Here is a 17,859-nt window from a genome sequence, read left to right on the forward strand (position 1 = left end):
ACCGACTCCGGCGTCACCTTCTCATCTGCAGCTGAAGGACAGCACAGGCGCTATTTAACCGTTTTGTAGGACGATTGTTACTCCTCGTCTTACTGCGAGGCGCCAGCTTTCGTTCCGACCTACAACCATCTTCTGCCATTTACGCTAATCGGAACCTACTTAAAGTCCTGGGCGAATGTTTCTTGCTTAAGAATGTGTCCTGTTATATCGCTTATGACCGGGATATCAAGGTCGCGAGGAATGTGCTGGTAAGGTACTGGGCGGCAAGAGGCAAGTCTGTGACAGACTGAAGTCTTATGGGTTGTCCCTTGCCATCTGGTAGGCAAGGTTGTATCGGATCTTCGGCGCATTGTAATGTCAAATTTGGTATTGTCTAATGCAATAGAGAGGAATTAAGATGTCTTTCGTCCGCCCCGCGTGGGTAAGTCTGATGCCCATCTAGCTCTACGGACGAGCACCTGAGGACGCCGAACTCGCTCTTGAGAAATTGGCAATGACGCATAGTGAAGACAACCTCTCGCAGCAGTTGCTTAGGGTTCGAAACTAAAGAAATGCGCATATTCCTTAAAATCGAACCCCGACAGATAGATTCTGCATGAGGTTTGAACATCAAATCGAATGTCGCCGGGTATGGATGAATCGCCCGTGGACTGAATCGACGAACTCACCGTAATCTTGCATTAGTGCCTGTCCCCGCGTTTTCGGACTTCGGACCAGGTCCATGGTCCACAGCACCACGACAAGCTCGTATTCGCTCGCATTCAGAAACAACGTTTCTCCGCTACGTGTTGATAAATGTCAAATAACACCAGTTACATGACGTGTCAGGAGGCAAGCATAAACTTTAATTGCTCACTCTGTTACAAAAGCGACATTGAGACGGCACTCGATTTCTCTCGAGCATCGTATACTGAACGTTAATATTTCAAGGACCACCGTAGACAGCACTCACGGAAGAGTTGCTACGGTCCGTCCTTTCGTATATGTCCGGTAGGAACTTTTTAATATGCATCCTGTCCTGATACTGTTGGTCAAGGTAAGAAACTAATATGACTTGACAATCCGACGGCAGCCACCTTTCATCTATGGGACGTCCAATATTGTGTTTGCATTTACGCTACCTGATGGCGGCGCCGAACGCTTATCAGGCGCATAATGCATCGTACTGTCGTCGGTGAGTGCAGTTATGAACCGCGCGATAGATGCATTCCTCAGTGTCTAGTATTTGATCATCTCGGTGGATGAAGAGTAGCCGCAACGCGACAGTTAGGACCGCATCCGTAGTCCGTAGTCGACACGTGACTTTGAGATTGACAATTAGATGGGTATAGTCAAACGGGCGGGTCGCCCTCTGCCACGGGCAAGTTGAGACATTACACAGCAAGAATAGCGTCCGGGCAGCTTTCGGCGGCAAGTATTTCCATTCCGACACTGGGGCTCAATTTGGGTGGGACGTGCAGACGGCGATGTTGTGATATATGTAATTAAATCCGACAGCTGAGGCAATTAGTAATGGGTATCGCCGAGTATTTCCAGGTGGAAATGCAGCTCAGGCCAGTCAGTCCACTAGTCATTTTTCACGATGGTGGTGTGCAACTGAGCGGGGTCAGCACTAATTGGGTAAATCGCCCAAGTGCGGCGCTGCCAAGCCATGCGAGTGCCATTATGTGGAAATCGAACAGTTCGGTGACTGGGCCGGCAGGCATCGTCGATAAATACCATATTATGAATATGCAACTCTTCTCTGAACTGATTCTATGTAGTAACTGACGAGGGTGGAATTTGTTAGTGAATAATATACTACGGAAGTGGTGGATGCATCTCAAAGCCCTAGTGGATAACGGGTAACCGGCAAGGAAAAACCTTATACCGCGCCGACCGATCGGCCCCGCTCTTTAAATCTTGTGCAACTATCGCCGGGCGCCACCGCTTCCGGGGGTCCCCGCTGTTCCCCACCACAGTCCATCCATACGATACGGCAGCGGCAGCTTATAGTATGAGCTGGCATATCTGCTTCCAAATTTATTTGACGCTGCCACGGTGCCGCTGCAGTAATACCGTCCAATGTGTATGTTCGACCGGACAGCCGTGAGACGGGCAGCAGTAGCAGCTAGCACACGCACCGCCAAAACATTACATAAGACGATCGTCGCAATCCACTGATAGTAGGAAATAGCAGATTTCGGCAGACATAGTGTTTCTGTAACCGTAATTCGCATTATGATATCCTGAGCTCCAGCTATGCTATGCACTGTGTTCTATCGTCTGCATTCTGCTATAGTGTATAAACACGAGAGCAGATGTTGATCGGGATGATGATGTAGTGCACCAACATGGTCATCATGTAAAAAAAAGCGATGGAGCAGCAGTATGCAATGATCTAGGTGATGGGTGAGGAGGCGGGGAAGTGGCCGCGACCGTTCGAATCACATTAGTGCGTAGTTAAATTTGACTAAGGCACTGCATATATACGTTGCTTCCAGCCACTGTCTGCCCCTCTTTCCTGTATCTATTTTATATATGCATACTATACCGTGATATCCGTTGTAACTCCACAACATATTACTATGACAGACAGCGACAGCGAAAGTGAGTTGAGTGCGAATGCAAGCACAAACTACCCCTGGCTCCTCCGCACTCACTCGCCACACGATCCTCCACGATCACAGCCACACTTCCCCTCCTCCTCCGACTCGACTACATCGTCGAGCTCCTACGCATCGTCGCCATACTCTGCTCCTATCTCGCCAGCGTCCTCCGTAGCTACTCCGCCGTCGTACCCATCTCAATATCCAGCATCATACAAATATTTCTCCTACTCTGCTTCTGCACAACACCCCGTCAGGGCCATCCCTCGCAGCGTGGGAGCGTACTACCCCGCCTCGCCTCTACTTTCTCCACTGTCTCCGCCACTGCCGACCGCTCATTCGTTCGACATGCCATTTATCGAGCACGACATCTCCAGAACTCACGCGTCCGGTACAAGACGTAAGTCCTCCTCCGGCTCTTCCTCGTCCACCGACATGAGAAATATACGGCGGCGAATCAGTAGAGCATGCGACCAGTGCAACCAACTAAGAACAAAATGCGATGGCAAGCAGCCATGTCTCCACTGTCTCGGTATGTTTGTATCTGCCATTGGTCTGATTTACTACTGCATGCTGACGAAATCAGAGTTCTCTCTACAATGCGATTACATTCGCGAGAGGAAAAAGAGGGGAAAGGCGTCAAAACGCGAACTTGCTGAACAGGATGTAGCAGATGCTGCCGCTGAGTCGATGGAGAGAGAGTCTATTCCAAACGCGCATCAAAAACACGACCATGACCTCGTGGAGAACGTGCACTTCGAGGACAAAACGCACGACGAGGTTCTCACATTTGACTCTCCGACTTTAGGCATTACGTCGAATGGACTGCCGGACTTTCTCGCTCACACATCGGCCCAGCAGTTGTCAGTCAGTATGTCGCATATATCTCACTCGTCCCCGTCCACAGAGACAACGCCACAGTTACAGCAGCCCCAGGCCGCGCCCCAGGCCACGCCCCTGCCGGCAACGCTACTGGCATCGGGGTGGTATCCTCAAGTATCGCCCTCAGAGCCGGTTCTGCCTGATTTCAGCATTTCTGGTCCCATGATGAACACGATGCTGCAGATTACTCCATCCGGCGTACAATATCCAATTCTGAACGAACTTCTACCCCAATTACTCACGTTCATGCCGCCCGCTCTCCCAGGTGATCTATTAGAGACCTATTTCAGTCGCAACATGTACTGTCTTGCGCCTCTCCTCCGGAAGTCCTCTATACTTTCGACAGTCCGCCCTCGTCCATGCTCAGCCTCACTTCTGTACTCACTCCTACTGTCTGCGGCATACACGTCTGACAATCCACACATGACGTCGTCCCCATCAGCGCGACTGGACGTCATCCACCGACTGTTCGACCTCTGCGTGTCCTCCCTCCGCCCCCTCCTCCACTCCACAGTACACGGCACACTCGACGACGTCATGACGTACGCCCACCTTGGCACGGTCACTTCCGCCTCCGAGTTCAAGGGTTCGAGTCTGCGGTGGTGGAACGGTGCTTGGTTGCTCGCAAGCGAACTTAAACTCAACATCGAGCACCCCGATCTCGATGACGAGGTCCGTGAGGAAATGCGCCGGACGTGGTGGCTGCTCTTTATTGTTGATCGGCATTTGGGATTGTGCTACAATCGTCCGCTGGCAATTCTTGACGCCCAGTGTATGACGTTACACTACCCGTTGACTACCGACGAAGAGTGGGCGTCTGATGCCGTGCTCGTACCTGCCGAACTCATTCCTTATGCCGCTACAAAGCTGGGAGTGAACTATGCCATCACCGGCACAGACATCTTCGGCTTCTTTCTCCCACTAATGGCTATTCTCGGCGGCATCGTCGAGCTCCATCATCTCGAGCAGCACCCGACCATGCATCTCGGCACGACATCACGTGAACTTAGAGGGCATCTTTCGACATGTCTCGATGTCTATGAACGCAGCCTGAACACCTACGACGACCAAGGCGTCTGGCGGTTCTATGCAACCCACCTCGCTCATGTGCTCAGGATATTACTTGCCGGATACTGTGACCCGCTCGACTTGCTCCTCGCATCAGACTCACTCCTCGCCACGAACGAATTCATGACATGTACGGCACACGGCCTCCACGCTGCCGACGCAGTCAAACGCATCCTCGAACTCGACCCCGAACTCATGTTCATGCCTTTTTTCTTCGGGGTCTATCTCCTCCACGGCGGTTTCATTTGGCTCATGCTCGTCGACAAGTTAGAATCCGACGTCGCCGAGGAAGTCCGCGACGCGTGCGAGACTGTTGTGAGGGCGCATGAGGTGTGCATAGTCACGCTTAATACAGAGTATCAGCGGAACTTTAGGAGGATCATGCGTGGTGCGTTGGTGGGCATGCGGCAAGGACTCGAAGCAGCCGAACGGGAGGAGGCCAGGCGGCGACGGAGGGAGATTGTGGGGCTGTATCGGTGGTGCGCGGGTGGCAATGGCCTTGCTGTTTGACAGCGCTGATACGATTCGTTATAGTGTACTTTTAGGCGTTTGGCCCTTTATTGGACTGGTGGGAAATTTCTTTGTATTAATGATTAATGAGAGAATGATCGTCAGGGCGTAGATTGCGCGACGAATTCAAAGATACAACGACGATCGTCGCAATGTTGGATATAGAAGCAGAATGTATGTCCAAATCCTGCCAAATCAATCACATATGTATCCTTTGTAATACATCATAGTCCCAATTAATATACATCCTTTACGAACCCACAAACCATATCATCATCACCATCTAATACAAAAGTAAAACACTCATCGCCTTTCCACGCAACAAACCACTCCTCCTCCATGGGCTCGTTAATCGTAATTTGCAAATCCCAACCACCCGGCACATACTTGACATCATTCACGACTCCGTGAACGTTCGAAAGTCCGCAAGCCAGGAATACAGCACGCTCGACGTACCGTGTTGCGAGAAGTTCGGACTGGGTGTTTGTCTTGCGGACGTGGAGGCACAATGTGCGGCCATTGCACACCTTGCGGTGGCAGTATCGGTTGCGAAACCTGATTTCCGTAATGCGAATCCCAATATCGATCGGGACTGCGGAGTTGATGGACCTCGACTTGACGAACCTGTAATGCAGTAGCGCGATTTCGTTGGCAAAAACACGAGGAACTTCTCGACATTCCATGGTATACAAGGCCGTCACGACAATTTCTGTTGGAGAGTCCGGGTACACCGGCGATCGGTGGAGTGTGTATTTATGGCCAGATTTGATGGTGCCTTGCAGACCGACTACAATAGCGTTGAATGGGTTATGCTCGTTGACCAGCATCACTTGGAATACCGTGTTATATTTCACTGTCCTGCACGCCGCATTCTTCACACGTTGTAGTATCCGTGGCACTCGTGTCCGCGTATCCTTGTAATAACTATACGACTCTAAAAATCCGTGAAGTAGTGGTAACCCCTCCATGTCGCAAGACGAATACGTCATAATCGCAACATCCGTGATATCAACCGCCGCCATCGCCATCTGGCCCTGGGACCTTTGCCTGCCGTATACGTCGTCGGGATAAATCGTCGCCGACATCACGCGACCAGGCAATTCCTCGACAAACAGTTTAACATCCGCGAGGTACGCACCGATGTCGTCGACCTCGCTTTCGTCGAGAACCAAAATGATCTTGCGATTAAACGTTCGCGCAATGGAAAGATATCGTCGCCAATCTGATTCATGATGCACACGAAGCAACAAAATATCAGGTCGAAATGCCAAAACCTGGCAAATGATGTCCTCCTTGTGAATAAACTCCGACATGAACTCGCCTGTTCCCAAAAAATGAGATGTAGTGCCCCGCCGGGACGTGTACCGTACCACTGCCTGAGGTGTCACACCAGGATCAAGATTACAAATGATAGCACCGGCGTCAAAGCATTTTGCTGACACTAGGAGGGACGAGATTAGTGTCCGTGTTGGAGCTCGCTGTGTTGGTGAGTACGCATTGAAGACGACGAAGACGCGGGTTGTTAGCGGCGACATCCTGACGGATTCGAGTAATGATGAAGATTTTACATGAGAAGTGGTGATATGTCGTTGTTCAAATAATCACTTTCAACAAGGAATTTGGATACAAGGACACTTTGGTGTTCGGTAGAAGATCGGGTTGCCATCCAACAAGGACTAGAAGCATCAACCAGCACGGCGAGAAGGCAATATCTATAATAGTATAAATCAGAGACAAAGATTATCCCCGATGAACGGAATGCACCTGTTGAAGTAGAGACCTCGACGTCGTCTAGGAGATAAGTAAGCGCTTATCTGCCTCGATGACCTCTGGCCCATTGGACATCGCGACGCCTAACACTCTTCGCGTCCAACAGGAAATAATCTGGCTCTTCACATTTTGTAACATGACAGATAGAGTAACAAGTGAGGGTTAACCGGATAGGTAATGCAGGGCTATAGTTTTGTGCAATTATATATTGGCAGCGAGCCGCACGTCAACAACATAGTCACGGGCTCTGAATATTATCCCAAGGATTCAGGGAAAACGATTGGAAATTCCTCGGCTTCCGCTTTACTACTCGACCACACCATACACCACTCACCAATTGAAAAATGGACCCAGCGCTCACAGCAACACTAACAACGCTTCTCCCATCCCTCTCAACAATTCCACCGGATTTGACCCGCCACGCGACACATCTGCTCCTGGCGTCAAAGCACACTATCCCACTCCCAGCACGACAGGAACACGCACGCGCGTACATCTGTGCACATATAGCGTGTGCGCGACTAGCACCTCTTTTGTCGCTTCCAGAGGCTACAAATGTTCATGTTCCGGTTACCAAGAAGCAGTATGAAGCTTTGTATAAGCTTTTTGAGGAGAAACTGCCAGCCATGAAGCGGCAAGGTGAGGACAAGGACCAGAGTGCATTTCTGAAGAGGGATGTTGTTGATAGGGTATGCGACGCCATGCATGTTGTCGAGACTGGACTTGTTAAGAATGGAATGGCCTGCTTATGGGGCGCGGATGGGGGGAAAGGGACTACTGTTTTTGTGATACGTAATGGGACTAGTGACGATAGGCGGGCTAGCCTTGAGTGGAGTGTGCTTGGAGCCGTGATATTCACAATCAAATTTGGCGATATCATCGATCATACATATGCACCTCCCGAGCAAAACGAAAAAGATCAAAACCGTGAAGAAATCGAGGACGAGAATGGGGAACAGCATCCAACTACACAGTCTACAGCCACAACGTCAACACCAAGAAAGCCAAACCGGCCGAAAGCCCGACTACTCATAACAAAAGAACACAGCACCTTCAAAGCAAAATTCCTCAAATTAGCATTCGGCAGAATAACGCCGACGCTTCTCGACAACGTCATCGTCGAGCTGCAAACTGCTTGTTTCAGACCTTTGCGCGCTCCAAAGCGGCCGTACACGAAGTTAATTCAAGCTTGGATTCTCAATCTGCGAGAACTCTTGGACGCGCAGACCAAAAGCAGTGGTTTGCAATTAAACGGAGGAGGCCGGGCGAAGGGTATAAGCGGGATTGGTAGGATGGTTCGAGGAAGTGTGATTTATTTGACTGAGAAGAGGAGGAGAGAGTATGACATTTGGCTGAAAGCTACAAAGCGGAGACTGGATGTGCTAGATATGCAGCAAAAACAGAGACGAATCGATGGTTAGAGATTGGGATACTGTCTTATTCGCAATTGCATTGTAGTTACGATGTAGAGATATCCGCGTCATTCGCCAAAAGAGTAGTTACATTTACTACGCATCGTATGACTCTTCCAGATCTCAAGGGAAGACTGTTCAAGCGTTGATTTGCACCGGATATAACTCGTGTACATTACATTTATGGAGCTTCTATGCAAATGATCGGTTTCTATCATAGCACTCGATGCTTACGAAGGTGAGCGGATGAGCTAAGCTTGGTTAACGAGTGTGGGGTAGAATGAGCAGCGGCGAGTAAGATATCCAATTAAAGTTTGATTGGGCCTCTTTGTACAACCTATTTAACTGATCCGTCGTGCTAAAACCGTGTTAACTGGTAATCTGAACCCGAAGATTCACACTCCTTATTTCTTTTGACCCCTTCAGCGCTGAGTACACACGCAGTCACACAAATTTTGAAGACCGTCGACGTCGCCGCGATATGGGAAACTATATTTACACGGTATATGTACCTTCGTCTAACCGAATGACAAAAGTAGGCAGTCATCCTTGAGGTTAGTTACAGAATTGACTTGCGTGTAGCAAGGATCCGGAGATGCGATCGAAGTATGGACTGAAAGATCCTGAAGCGATAAACATTCGAGAGCTCGTAGAATGCCACGACGATATATTGTTCGTGGAATTCAAAGTTTACACAGATCCTTACAGAGATAGCATAGCTCGGTAAAGTAACGAGTTAATGTAATCCAGAAGGGCTGAAGGGTAGCATTGGTCGAAATACAGCTAAGGCTCAGACCTGGACGCGCGACGTCAGCGATACCTGTCGTTTTCGAAATGGCTGGACCGGTTTTATCTGAAGCATCTTCGGGTAAGGGTTATTTGGCATCTATCGCAAGCGACTGCGATGGACTTCCAGACTATTAATCTAATTCTACCCATCTCGATACGGACAGCAGATAGACGAGGGAAAGCATTAATGTAGAACCCTCACGGCAACAAGTCGGCCGATAGCACATTTCTGCCGAGACGGTCATTATTAGATCACTCTCTTACAGACTTTCAGTGGATTGCCGTCTGAACCAAAATCTGAACTGCTCTGCCCACAAACAGCACTTAACCTCACTATTAGTCTCGATTAAAAGCTGTTTACTAAAAATCCAAATGAGTATCTACTAACGGTGAGGAACAATCCAGACCACGCGCAAGGCCGCTTGTGACAGCAGCGATCGCCGTGACACGTGCTCAACCGGCCAGAGTGGAATCAAGCAAGCGACGGCACAAAAAGACAAAGTCGCAGTAGAGTGCGGATTGTGCTGTAAGCAACTGTTGAAGGAAAAGGCTACTGCTGATGATGAACAAGCAATGTATGAACGCGCACTGAATTCCTCACAGACAATGAACCAGCAAGAAGGTTTGATATACGTCTCTCATATTAGAGATCTTTCCAAGCACTCCAAGAGCAGGCACATGCGCTTTATGGCCACATTAAGTGTGTGATCAAGTGCCGTAGTTGCGGACCGTTGTCTGACTGACCAGCAATAGGTATCCGCGTGTTGAATACGCCGCCAGTGACTCAAGGGTCATTATATATACAGCTCCATCAGCATTCCATGGCGCGTCAGCAGCATCCGTGCAACTTGGTACCAGAGACTCGTACGCTACGTGCTCAATCGGATTAACAAGCAGCAGTTACTCATGCATATTCTTCTCGTCGGCGAGTCTACGCATGAGTCCGTTACAGTGACGACCGCACAGTATTAACTGTCATTATTGAGGTTGGGGTCTCAGAAGGGTACCGAGAGCTGCAGGCCCGACGTCATGCTGTGGATAGACGATTTCCATTGCCGCACTGCTATTCTTTTATGGAATAACGAGAGACCGAGATTCAGGAACGGAGGCGCGTATTCGGTCGATGAGCGTCCTCTGTTTCCCGATGCAAAGCAGCAGGTGGCGCGAGTCAGTCCTTTTGGGCCATATCACTACAGGGACAGAAGCTGGTTCGGAACCCTTGGATACAGCGTATGCATTGAGGTATATACAAAAGAGCTTCACAAACCGACAGCATCACAACTACGACATGTGTAAGTATGAAATTATTGCGTCGAAGATTATTGCCAGTGACTAATACACTTAATAGCCGATAGTGCAGAACGGACAGGTGACAGCGTTGACATCGGGCTTAATCTTGGCGACGTGTTTCCAGTTGATGAAGATGCAATTGGAGATTCTCGAACGAACGTTCCCTGTACACCTTGTAACTGATTTTCTGCGTAATGTCTGTCTTGATTTCGGGAGCCATAGATACCGCTCAGATCCTGATTCATTCGCTTCGTTATTCATGAAACGTAAATGACATCTGAACAGTCCTATTCTGCAGAGGAAAGAGTCCAACGAATTTGCATACAAAGCTGATATTAGAGTTGACCTTTATTAAGTTGGGAGCACGACGTCCTAGATCACGCATTAATTTTAACGACTCCTATTTTTAGCTGCGTACAAAACCCTCGATAACAACGGTCGGGGCCCAAGTACTACTCAGGATGCCAACTGTGCAATTTAAGACAGTGTCCAAGGAGATTCATTACATGTTTTATAGTTACTATCCAAACACAACAAATGCGACCGATCGTTAACATACAAATCACAAAGAAGAAACAGCGTACATGTTCGACAGTAAATAGTATACATCTACTCGCCGTTTTGAACGAGACGGCTGTGCGTATGTGCCCCTATAATATCCCAAATGGACAAATCATGAATTAAAGCAAGAAAATTCCGTACCGTGAAATAAAGAAAATATCGTTCGTGCACAAAAGAAACGCCGTGTAAACCAACCCATTTTATCACCTTGCTTAAATTTTTTTCCCCCCATTGTCTCTGAGGGATGGATCAATCAAGCGACATTCGGCGCCTAATCACTGGCGACATTGTCTCGGTACTCATAATGTCGTCGTGTCCGTACCTCTTCTCGTGGGCCAACCAGCTCTTCCTGGACGATTTGTAGACATATGGTTTGAGTCCCTTTCTGAAATTTGTGGTGCACACGATCGCGTTGATGATTGTTATTACGATTAAAAACAACGTTATCGTGGCTATCAGTATTAGCATTACTCTCACAAAATTGATGGGGCAAAAAAAAGAAAAGCTTACCGAATATAGTCAGAGATTTTCTTGCCGCGACGTATTTGAAAGCTTGCGAAGGCTGATACATGCGCACAAGCTTGAACAAGAAATACGCCATGCCGGCAAAAAACACGAAAATCATGGAGATCATACCGAAATAGCTCTCGCGGCGGACGATCATGGCAGTTAGGATCAGCCCGACGATGGTGCAGGGGATAACCGCAATGGTGAGGCCAAACTCAACGTCGCGGCGGTTCAAGACTATGACGATGAACTGGATGGTGAAACCCAGGAAGAAGAAGAAATCGAACTTGAGCAGGGACATGAAGATTTGGTACGCCAGATATCTGTGTTTCATGCCCAGGTCAGCGCCGATCTGCTTGTATATGGTCCATCCGAACTCGCGGTAGAGCTGGAAGCAGATATAACCCATTATGAATCCGGCTACGCCGATGACGCCGATGATTGCGATTAAAAACGGTTTCATGTCGCCCCATGCCGATGAGCCGAGGACATACGAGTTGCTGTTCTCGTATAACAGCATGTTGGACAGTGTGTATGCCGCTTGTTTCATTTGCTCGTACTGAACGCCAGCGTACACCAGCATCGCAGTGTTGAACAAACATAGCCCGATAGCCTAGTATTGTCAGCTTACGTTCGCGTTGGATGATCGTCTGGCATTATTGCATCGCATACCTGGATGGTATTCTTCAACCGCAACGAATCCCACGCCAGCACCAACTGATACACCTAATCATGAAATCAGCTTCCCCGTTTTCAAACGTTGGCCACGCACAAACCGACCTCTCCAAAAATAAACAGCGCCAGATACGTAGGAATAGCAACTGTATTAGAATCTTGACGCTGGGCCGCGTCGATGTCGGAATTGATGTTTGCTTCGAATTGGCCAAAGACGACGCCCTCGAACGCAAGCACGATCGCAGCTTCTACGAAGACCACGACCAGGAACGTGATACTCCAGAACGTATTTGGCAAGTACACCATTGCTCCGTTATTGCCGTCGTGCGAGTTGCAAGTAGTTGTCCTAATGGGTTCGTAGGGCGGAAAGAGTCGACTGTGATAGCAAACTTTGACCTGTTTGCGACGCGACACCGCACAATGCCGGAACAGGTCGCGTATTCCACTTTTATATAATCTTCTCGAAATCGCACCTTTGCGCCGTGATTCGACTCGTGAACGGACTCCGTACTAGATATTCTTCTCGAACAAGTATAGGACGACGAGACAGGAAGGCGCAGAACAACTTTCCCACCGCTTCCAAACCCCCCTCGCGTAGTTTGCTGCTCTCTTGCCAAGTCAAATCTGCTGCTGTTGTACCTCTCACACAAACTACTATGACAGGTACGACAGCCAGTTGACCCTTCACTGCAGAGCCCAAACTCTAATTACATGCGCGCTGGGTCGAGGCGGCTGAGCACGCGCGTCCCAACTAGGCCGAAACAGGAAATCTTGCTGGAGGGCTGCAGACCCATTGTTGGCTACAAACCCCTTACTCTGTCCTGGCATGTGTATCTTCGTGAGTCAGCTCACGCTGTAGTTCACCGACTTGGCTATCGATTCCTTCACTCACGCTTCTTCTACAGTAATGCACAACTCTGAAAATAATAACTCGCAGAGTACTTCAATTACCACCCAGACACTACACAACCTGCATATAAAACTGACATGACATGACATTACATCCGATATACCCCCCTATAATACCTGTATCCATTATATTGTCAATATACCTCCACGATTTTAAGTAGGGCACAACGCATTAATAATTATTAATAAGCAACGTAATAAACAAAGAACCCAATAAACCCAAATACTACCTGACACTAGAGAGACCGAAATAGAATCAAATTATATATGTATGGAAATAGTAGCCTGTATATACGCCGAGTAATAATCAAACCAGCTGCCTGAAGGAATGAAAAGAGAGAAGATCCATAGCGCCGCCCGATCCTATGTCCATGTCCTGCCATACCCGACCATCCATTCAATGAACCATAAAAGAAAACAAATTAAGAAAGTAGTCCGCTAATATCCATCACATTTCTCGCCTCGCCCTTCTTATTGTCGACAGAGGTCGACGGCGGCGCGCCAAACATCCTCAGTCGCGGGCTCGCTGAGTCGCTCAACGTGCGAATCATGGCATCCTCCGGGGACGCGCTTCCGTCGCTCAACGCCGGCGTGTCCCGGTCGTCTTTACGCTGTGACCGCTCCGCCGACTCGCGCTCCTCGGCTACCCGTGCGAAACTCAGAAGTCCGCCCACGTCGGACACACCCGGCACAGTCCGCGGCTGTCGTTCCTCCGTCTTCTCGTATAACACCATATCATTATATGCCCCCGCTCGCTCCTCGGGGGCAGCTTCAGGAGAGTATCCGACGACATTTAATTCCTGCTTGCCGTCCCACCACCAAAGCACACCGCCGCACTCAAACTCGCGCCCCTCCTCGTCGTCAAAATCGTCCTCCGTGTCCTGCGCGGACGCGTAACTGCCTAATCTCTCAGCATCATACGCGCCGATCGCGCCGTCACTGCGGCTGCGCGCCGGCATCCGAGAAAGTGAGACACCGGCAGAGAGTAACTGGAGTGATTTGGTAGCCTGCAGTGCGTCAAGGAACTCCGAGCGCGAGGAAACAAGCGACGAATGTTGGAGGAAGTCCAGCTTCAGCGGCACGCTTGACTGAGCCGGCGAGGACAACGACCTCGCAGGAGCCGGGTGCATTTGCACAACCGGCTGATATGCAACTGGAGAGCGTGCCATAGCAGGCGCAGATGCAAGCGCGTATGCCATTGGCATTGGTGCCGCCGGCGCGGAGGGGGACGACGACGGCAACGGTGTCGGGAGACCAGAGGGCGCGAACGCGCGAGGCGGCGAGATGGGCCATTTTTGTTCATCTGTCGGCTTGCTGTTTCGTCGCTTCCGCGGTTGCTCCTCGCCCTCGTGAACAATTCGCTTTCGGCGGCGACGAGTAGAGTCGGTAACCGTTAGCTGAAGCTGGCCGAACCCGGGTTCGTCGGGCTTCAGACACGACTCAGGAAACTCGGGACCGAACAGCGGGATCAGTGCGAAGCGAATATGGTAGCAAGTCCGCGACGCGAGCGTGCGAGCAATAGTGAATGGCAACCATGTGCCCTGGATCTTGAGAAAGCCGCCTCGCACGCGTCTGATTACCGGCTCGAGATCAGGCGAGTTGTCGACCAATTTCACTATGTCGGCCTGCAAATATTCGTTAATGGAGCAAGATCGCACACAGAGAGGACCAATTGCTCACCTTTGTATTGCCGATGGCCTTCCATAACCCTGTGAGATGGACGTATCCAGAATAATAATCCCACATGATCCACTGGCCATTAACCATGTACTCGAACACTATAATTAGTTAGCATCGGCAGATAGCAAGCGCAATGATAGGCGAGCCGTTCCCGAAACCCGCCTGGGGCCGCATGGCACCAAAGAAGGTTTAGCGTCATCGGAGTGCCTGCCTATCGCGGACTAGCCCAGGGGTTAGGGTACAGCATGAGGGCTTGTTGACTTTGACTCGGTGGCTTGACGGCCATCCGAGGCGTAGATGGGCTGCGGATATGTAATCGGAACCAACGTACCTGTGAGGAAATGCCGCTCGTCGACCGAAGTGGCGTAGCGCTTGCGGACGATGGTGAACGGTCCAGGCGGGATCTGCGAGGCGTGTTCGGGCGGTAGCATAGTGGCCGGGTCAAAGGCGTTCGCGGGGAAGTTCACGACATGCTGGGACTCGTCCTGCTGGGAGGCGGCAGAAATGCGCCTGGGCTTTGGCTTAAAGGCGGCAGAAGCTGCGGACGTAGACGATGGATCGGGGTTGGAGCGGGTCTGGGTCGCGATCGGCAGTGCCGAGTGGAGGATGGATTCGCTTGGGAGCGCTGATTGTTGGGACTTTGCGGCAAGTTTGGCGGTCTTGCGTACAAGAGTGGCGACGGCCGGACTCTGGGCCTTTGGCCGAGCGATGCCATTGATGGTGGCAATGGACGGTAGTTGGATGGCCGAGGTTGATGGTGCTGAGGCTGCGGAAGACGCAGGCATGGGGGCGAAGCCTGGGACCGGGACCAGTTCCGGGACAGTGCCCGGGACTGCCGCACCGTGACGGGCCATGGACACGAGCGCAGCAGAGACGTCGGCCGAGTGGTGTTCGTCGAGAGCCATAATTTGGAGGAGAATGAGGCGATGCGATTTAACGAGTGAACAGGATCGAGTCTAGCTCGAGATCGACGGATCAGATCGAGAGCGAGAAGTGCACGAGGGATCAGGCTCAGTTCAGAGTGTGTAGAAGTGCAAGTTGACGTAGAAGAGGAGTGAGAGAGGATCGATCGCTGCACAGAGTTGAATCTTGTGAGCGTGCTGAGGCGAGAGGAGGGAAAGGAAGGAGGAAAGCAGGATGAGGCCCTCGGGACACGGGGGGGGATTGGGTGGGAGTAAGGAAAGGAAGGCGTCGTCGTCAGGCCGGCGTCGGGCGATGCGGACGGACTCTGGGGCGCGCGTGCGTTTTGCTGGCTGGGAGCGGGCATTGAAGCGGCGGGCCGGGGCTGGGGGAAACCAGCGCAGGTTCGCATTGCATTACTATTAGATGGCATTTATTATTATTAATATTATATTAATATTATTATTATCATCATCATCATCATCATTGTTAATTGTGGCAGCAAGAGTGAGAAATAAGAGCAGCCTTATTCTGTACACAGCAGGCAGCACTGACGCACGCGTTCAGTCACTGGGCACCGCCGCGTGATGAATCTAACTTAGCTCAGACTCGGCACGCGGCTGCGCAACTTCTTCGACGTCGGGCGTTGTATTTTGCATTCTTCGTCGGCCCCGGAGGAAGTGGGAGTGGGGATGATGGCATGAACAAAGCACCGAGGAAGCACGCAGCCAACGGTCGACAGGGGATCCCGTCGACAGCTGTCGTGGGGAGATCCTGGCCCATCCCTTGCTTCCGCAGCCACACTTTATGACTTTTGTCGGGCCTTTGCCAGGGTCAGTTCGTCATATGACGCTCGCTTTGCCGTACTTTATTAAGACTATATACCCGCTGCCCTTGTTATTTGTTACTGCATGCACTACGCAACTACTAACCGGCCCACGAGACACGCATGCACTCCCGCTTCAATAGTACATACGCATCATTCCATACTCGATGTAACCAGCGTATTCGCTGCGTTCATGTTATTGATTACTATCTGATTATATCATTTTTCATGGGCAGAACACGATGCAGTGGGTTCTGAGCCAAGATGTTACGCACCTACAGACACTGGCCTTGCACTGCCGTTATGATCATTTAATTCCCTTTCAGTACGTATAATTTCGGATCTCCGTTTCCTTACCCCACTCTCGGCAACTACCCTGCCACATTTATGGTGCTTCTCGTCCATGTATAATGGCTGTCTCGCTACTCCTAGCCGTTTCCTCTTTAGTTTGTCTGCCTCAAGGCATCTAGCCTAATTGGGAACACAGGGTAATTACTAATATTGGTGAATAAACCCATGATCGAGGTCTATTAAAATAATTAGCATATTTATTGGGCCCTTACGTTAACGTATTTCTGTAATCTCAGATTGGAAAGAACAAAATGTCAACGTTATTGCATTATTAAATCTGCGGGTAATTGGAGGACTACCAGAATCATTGGGTCACACTCCGCATATTCTTGCCAGTTTAATAGTACGAATAACTATCGACAAGCGTTCTATGTAGTCGATATTGTATCGTCAACAGCCCTAATTTAGCGCGAAATATACCCCTTATATCTTTCCTCGTCCTGATCTTACGCACATATAGATCTCCATCATAAGAAATACCACTGTCCGCGATAGGTGCGATTTTTCGGCAGACGGTTACAACACCATGAACTTTGACTCAGTTGCTAAAGCCACGGTAGATGTGAGCAAGGCTGGCCACTAGAATTCAATCTAATGACACTACTTACTTATCTGGTAGGGTGCATCTCCTTGGCTGGCCACACTTCAATAAACGCTTCCTCCAAGTATCCAACCAACTGTGACCCTGATATTCGATTTGAAGCTTAGTGACGTTCCTTTCCACAGGTCACTCACGGCCTGGACCATAGCTGCGCATTGTCCAATGACATCTCCGACATTCTCATGCCGAGTACGAGGATTTCGAACTCGTGGTGACTCATCAAGACATGCTAATAGACACTTCTTAACATGTTGTCCGTCGATCCACAAAGCGTATAGTGCTCACTGTATGCGATCATGACTTCATTCATGCCACCAGTAAGCTGCACTCTGGAAACAAATGCATGTCAAAGGCTTAACTTTTGATCCTCCGATTAGATCTTATAGACCAGCATTCCTCTAGATGCAGTACCGGGAGTCTAATCGCTGTTCTGGTGGATTGCTAACTGTAATCCGAATGCTCTTTCTCTTCTTCACGGGACATATCCCTCGACAGCGTTACTGACGATACCGCAGTTGTCGACCTGGTGAATGCGGCGAG

The 17,859-nt window shown here is 50.0% G+C and overlaps 6 protein-coding genes across 6 annotated transcripts; 3 read left to right on the top strand and 3 right to left on the bottom strand.

The window, feature by feature from the left end:
- Window positions 1–2,936: 2,936 nt before the first annotated feature.
- V1508DRAFT_352047 (fungal-specific transcription factor domain-containing protein) lies at window positions 2,937–5,048 on the top strand (the record flags this gene model as incomplete). The annotated part of the gene is made up of 2 exons (XM_066936843.1): window positions 2,937–3,120; window positions 3,175–5,048. The coding sequence occupies 2 exons, from the start codon at window positions 2,937–2,939 to the stop codon at window positions 5,046–5,048; spliced, it is 2,058 nt and encodes a 685-aa protein (XP_066796956.1).
- Window positions 5,049–5,106: 58 nt separating this feature from the next.
- V1508DRAFT_460882 (uncharacterized protein) lies at window positions 5,107–7,025 on the bottom strand. Its single transcript, XM_066942784.1, has 2 exons — window positions 6,813–7,025; window positions 5,107–6,760 (listed from the first exon to the last, which is right to left on the bottom strand). Exon 2 carries the CDS (start codon window positions 6,581–6,583, stop codon window positions 5,285–5,287), a length of 1,299 nt encoding a protein of 432 aa, XP_066796957.1. The 5' UTR covers window positions 6,584–6,760; window positions 6,813–7,025; the 3' UTR covers window positions 5,107–5,284.
- Window positions 7,026–7,040: 15 nt separating this feature from the next.
- V1508DRAFT_414244 (uncharacterized protein) lies at window positions 7,041–8,623 on the top strand. Its single transcript, XM_066939897.1, has one exon. It carries the CDS (start codon window positions 7,163–7,165, stop codon window positions 8,237–8,239), a length of 1,077 nt encoding a protein of 358 aa, XP_066796958.1. The 5' UTR covers window positions 7,041–7,162; the 3' UTR covers window positions 8,240–8,623.
- Window positions 8,624–9,592: 969 nt separating this feature from the next.
- On the top strand, window positions 9,593–10,664 carry V1508DRAFT_403388 (uncharacterized protein; the record flags this gene model as incomplete). The annotated part of the gene is made up of 9 exons (XM_066938550.1): window positions 9,593–9,641; window positions 9,680–9,719; window positions 9,773–9,847; window positions 9,880–9,960; window positions 10,039–10,227; window positions 10,293–10,315; window positions 10,380–10,432; window positions 10,455–10,505; window positions 10,608–10,664. 9 exons carry the CDS (start codon window positions 9,593–9,595, stop codon window positions 10,662–10,664), a joined length of 618 nt encoding a protein of 205 aa, XP_066796959.1.
- A 24-nt stretch (window positions 10,665–10,688) lies between these two features.
- Window positions 10,689–12,585, bottom strand: V1508DRAFT_454882 (uncharacterized protein). The gene is made up of 4 exons (XM_066942598.1): window positions 12,158–12,585; window positions 12,050–12,103; window positions 11,381–11,990; window positions 10,689–11,322 (listed from the first exon to the last, which is right to left on the bottom strand). Exons 1-4 carry the CDS (start codon window positions 12,356–12,358, stop codon window positions 11,120–11,122), a joined length of 1,068 nt encoding a protein of 355 aa, XP_066796960.1. The 5' UTR covers window positions 12,359–12,585; the 3' UTR covers window positions 10,689–11,119.
- A 329-nt stretch (window positions 12,586–12,914) lies between these two features.
- Window positions 12,915–15,807, bottom strand: V1508DRAFT_414251 (uncharacterized protein). Its single transcript, XM_066939898.1, has 3 exons — window positions 14,973–15,807; window positions 14,642–14,739; window positions 12,915–14,586 (listed from the first exon to the last, which is right to left on the bottom strand). The coding sequence occupies exons 1-3, from the start codon at window positions 15,544–15,546 to the stop codon at window positions 13,384–13,386; spliced, it is 1,875 nt and encodes a 624-aa protein (XP_066796961.1). The 5' UTR covers window positions 15,547–15,807; the 3' UTR covers window positions 12,915–13,383.
- Window positions 15,808–17,859: the final 2,052 nt, after the last annotated feature.

This window comes from Lipomyces doorenjongii, assembly GCF_038497915.1.
Source record: "Lipomyces doorenjongii strain NRRL Y-27504 unplaced genomic scaffold V1508scaffold_14, whole genome shotgun sequence".
Taxonomy (NCBI): Eukaryota; Fungi; Ascomycota; class Lipomycetes; order Lipomycetales; family Lipomycetaceae; genus Lipomyces; species Lipomyces doorenjongii.

Coding starts and splice junctions, on each gene's coding strand:
- V1508DRAFT_460882 (XM_066942784.1), bottom strand. CDS start 6,583: ATGTCGCCGCTAACAACCCGCGTCTTCGTCGTCTTCAATGCGTACTCA.
- V1508DRAFT_414244 (XM_066939897.1), top strand. CDS start 7,163: ATGGACCCAGCGCTCACAGCAACACTAACAACGCTTCTCCCATCCCTC.
- V1508DRAFT_454882 (XM_066942598.1), bottom strand. CDS start 12,358: ATGGTGTACTTGCCAAATACGTTCTGGAGTATCACGTTCCTGGTCGTG. Junction 11,991..12,049: donor GGTTGAAGAATACCATCCAG/GTATGCGATGCA, acceptor TGACAATACTAG/GCTATCGGGCTATGTTTGTT. Junction 11,323..11,380: donor AAAATCTCTGACTATATTCG/GTAAGCTTTTCT, acceptor TAATACTGATAG/CCACGATAACGTTGTTTTTA.
- V1508DRAFT_414251 (XM_066939898.1), bottom strand. CDS start 15,546: ATGGCTCTCGACGAACACCACTCGGCCGACGTCTCTGCTGCGCTCGTG. Junction 14,740..14,972: donor CGAGCGGCATTTCCTCACAG/GTACGTTGGTTC, acceptor AACTAATTATAG/TGTTCGAGTACATGGTTAAT. Junction 14,587..14,641: donor AGGCCATCGGCAATACAAAG/GTGAGCAATTGG, acceptor GAATATTTGCAG/GCCGACATAGTGAAATTGGT.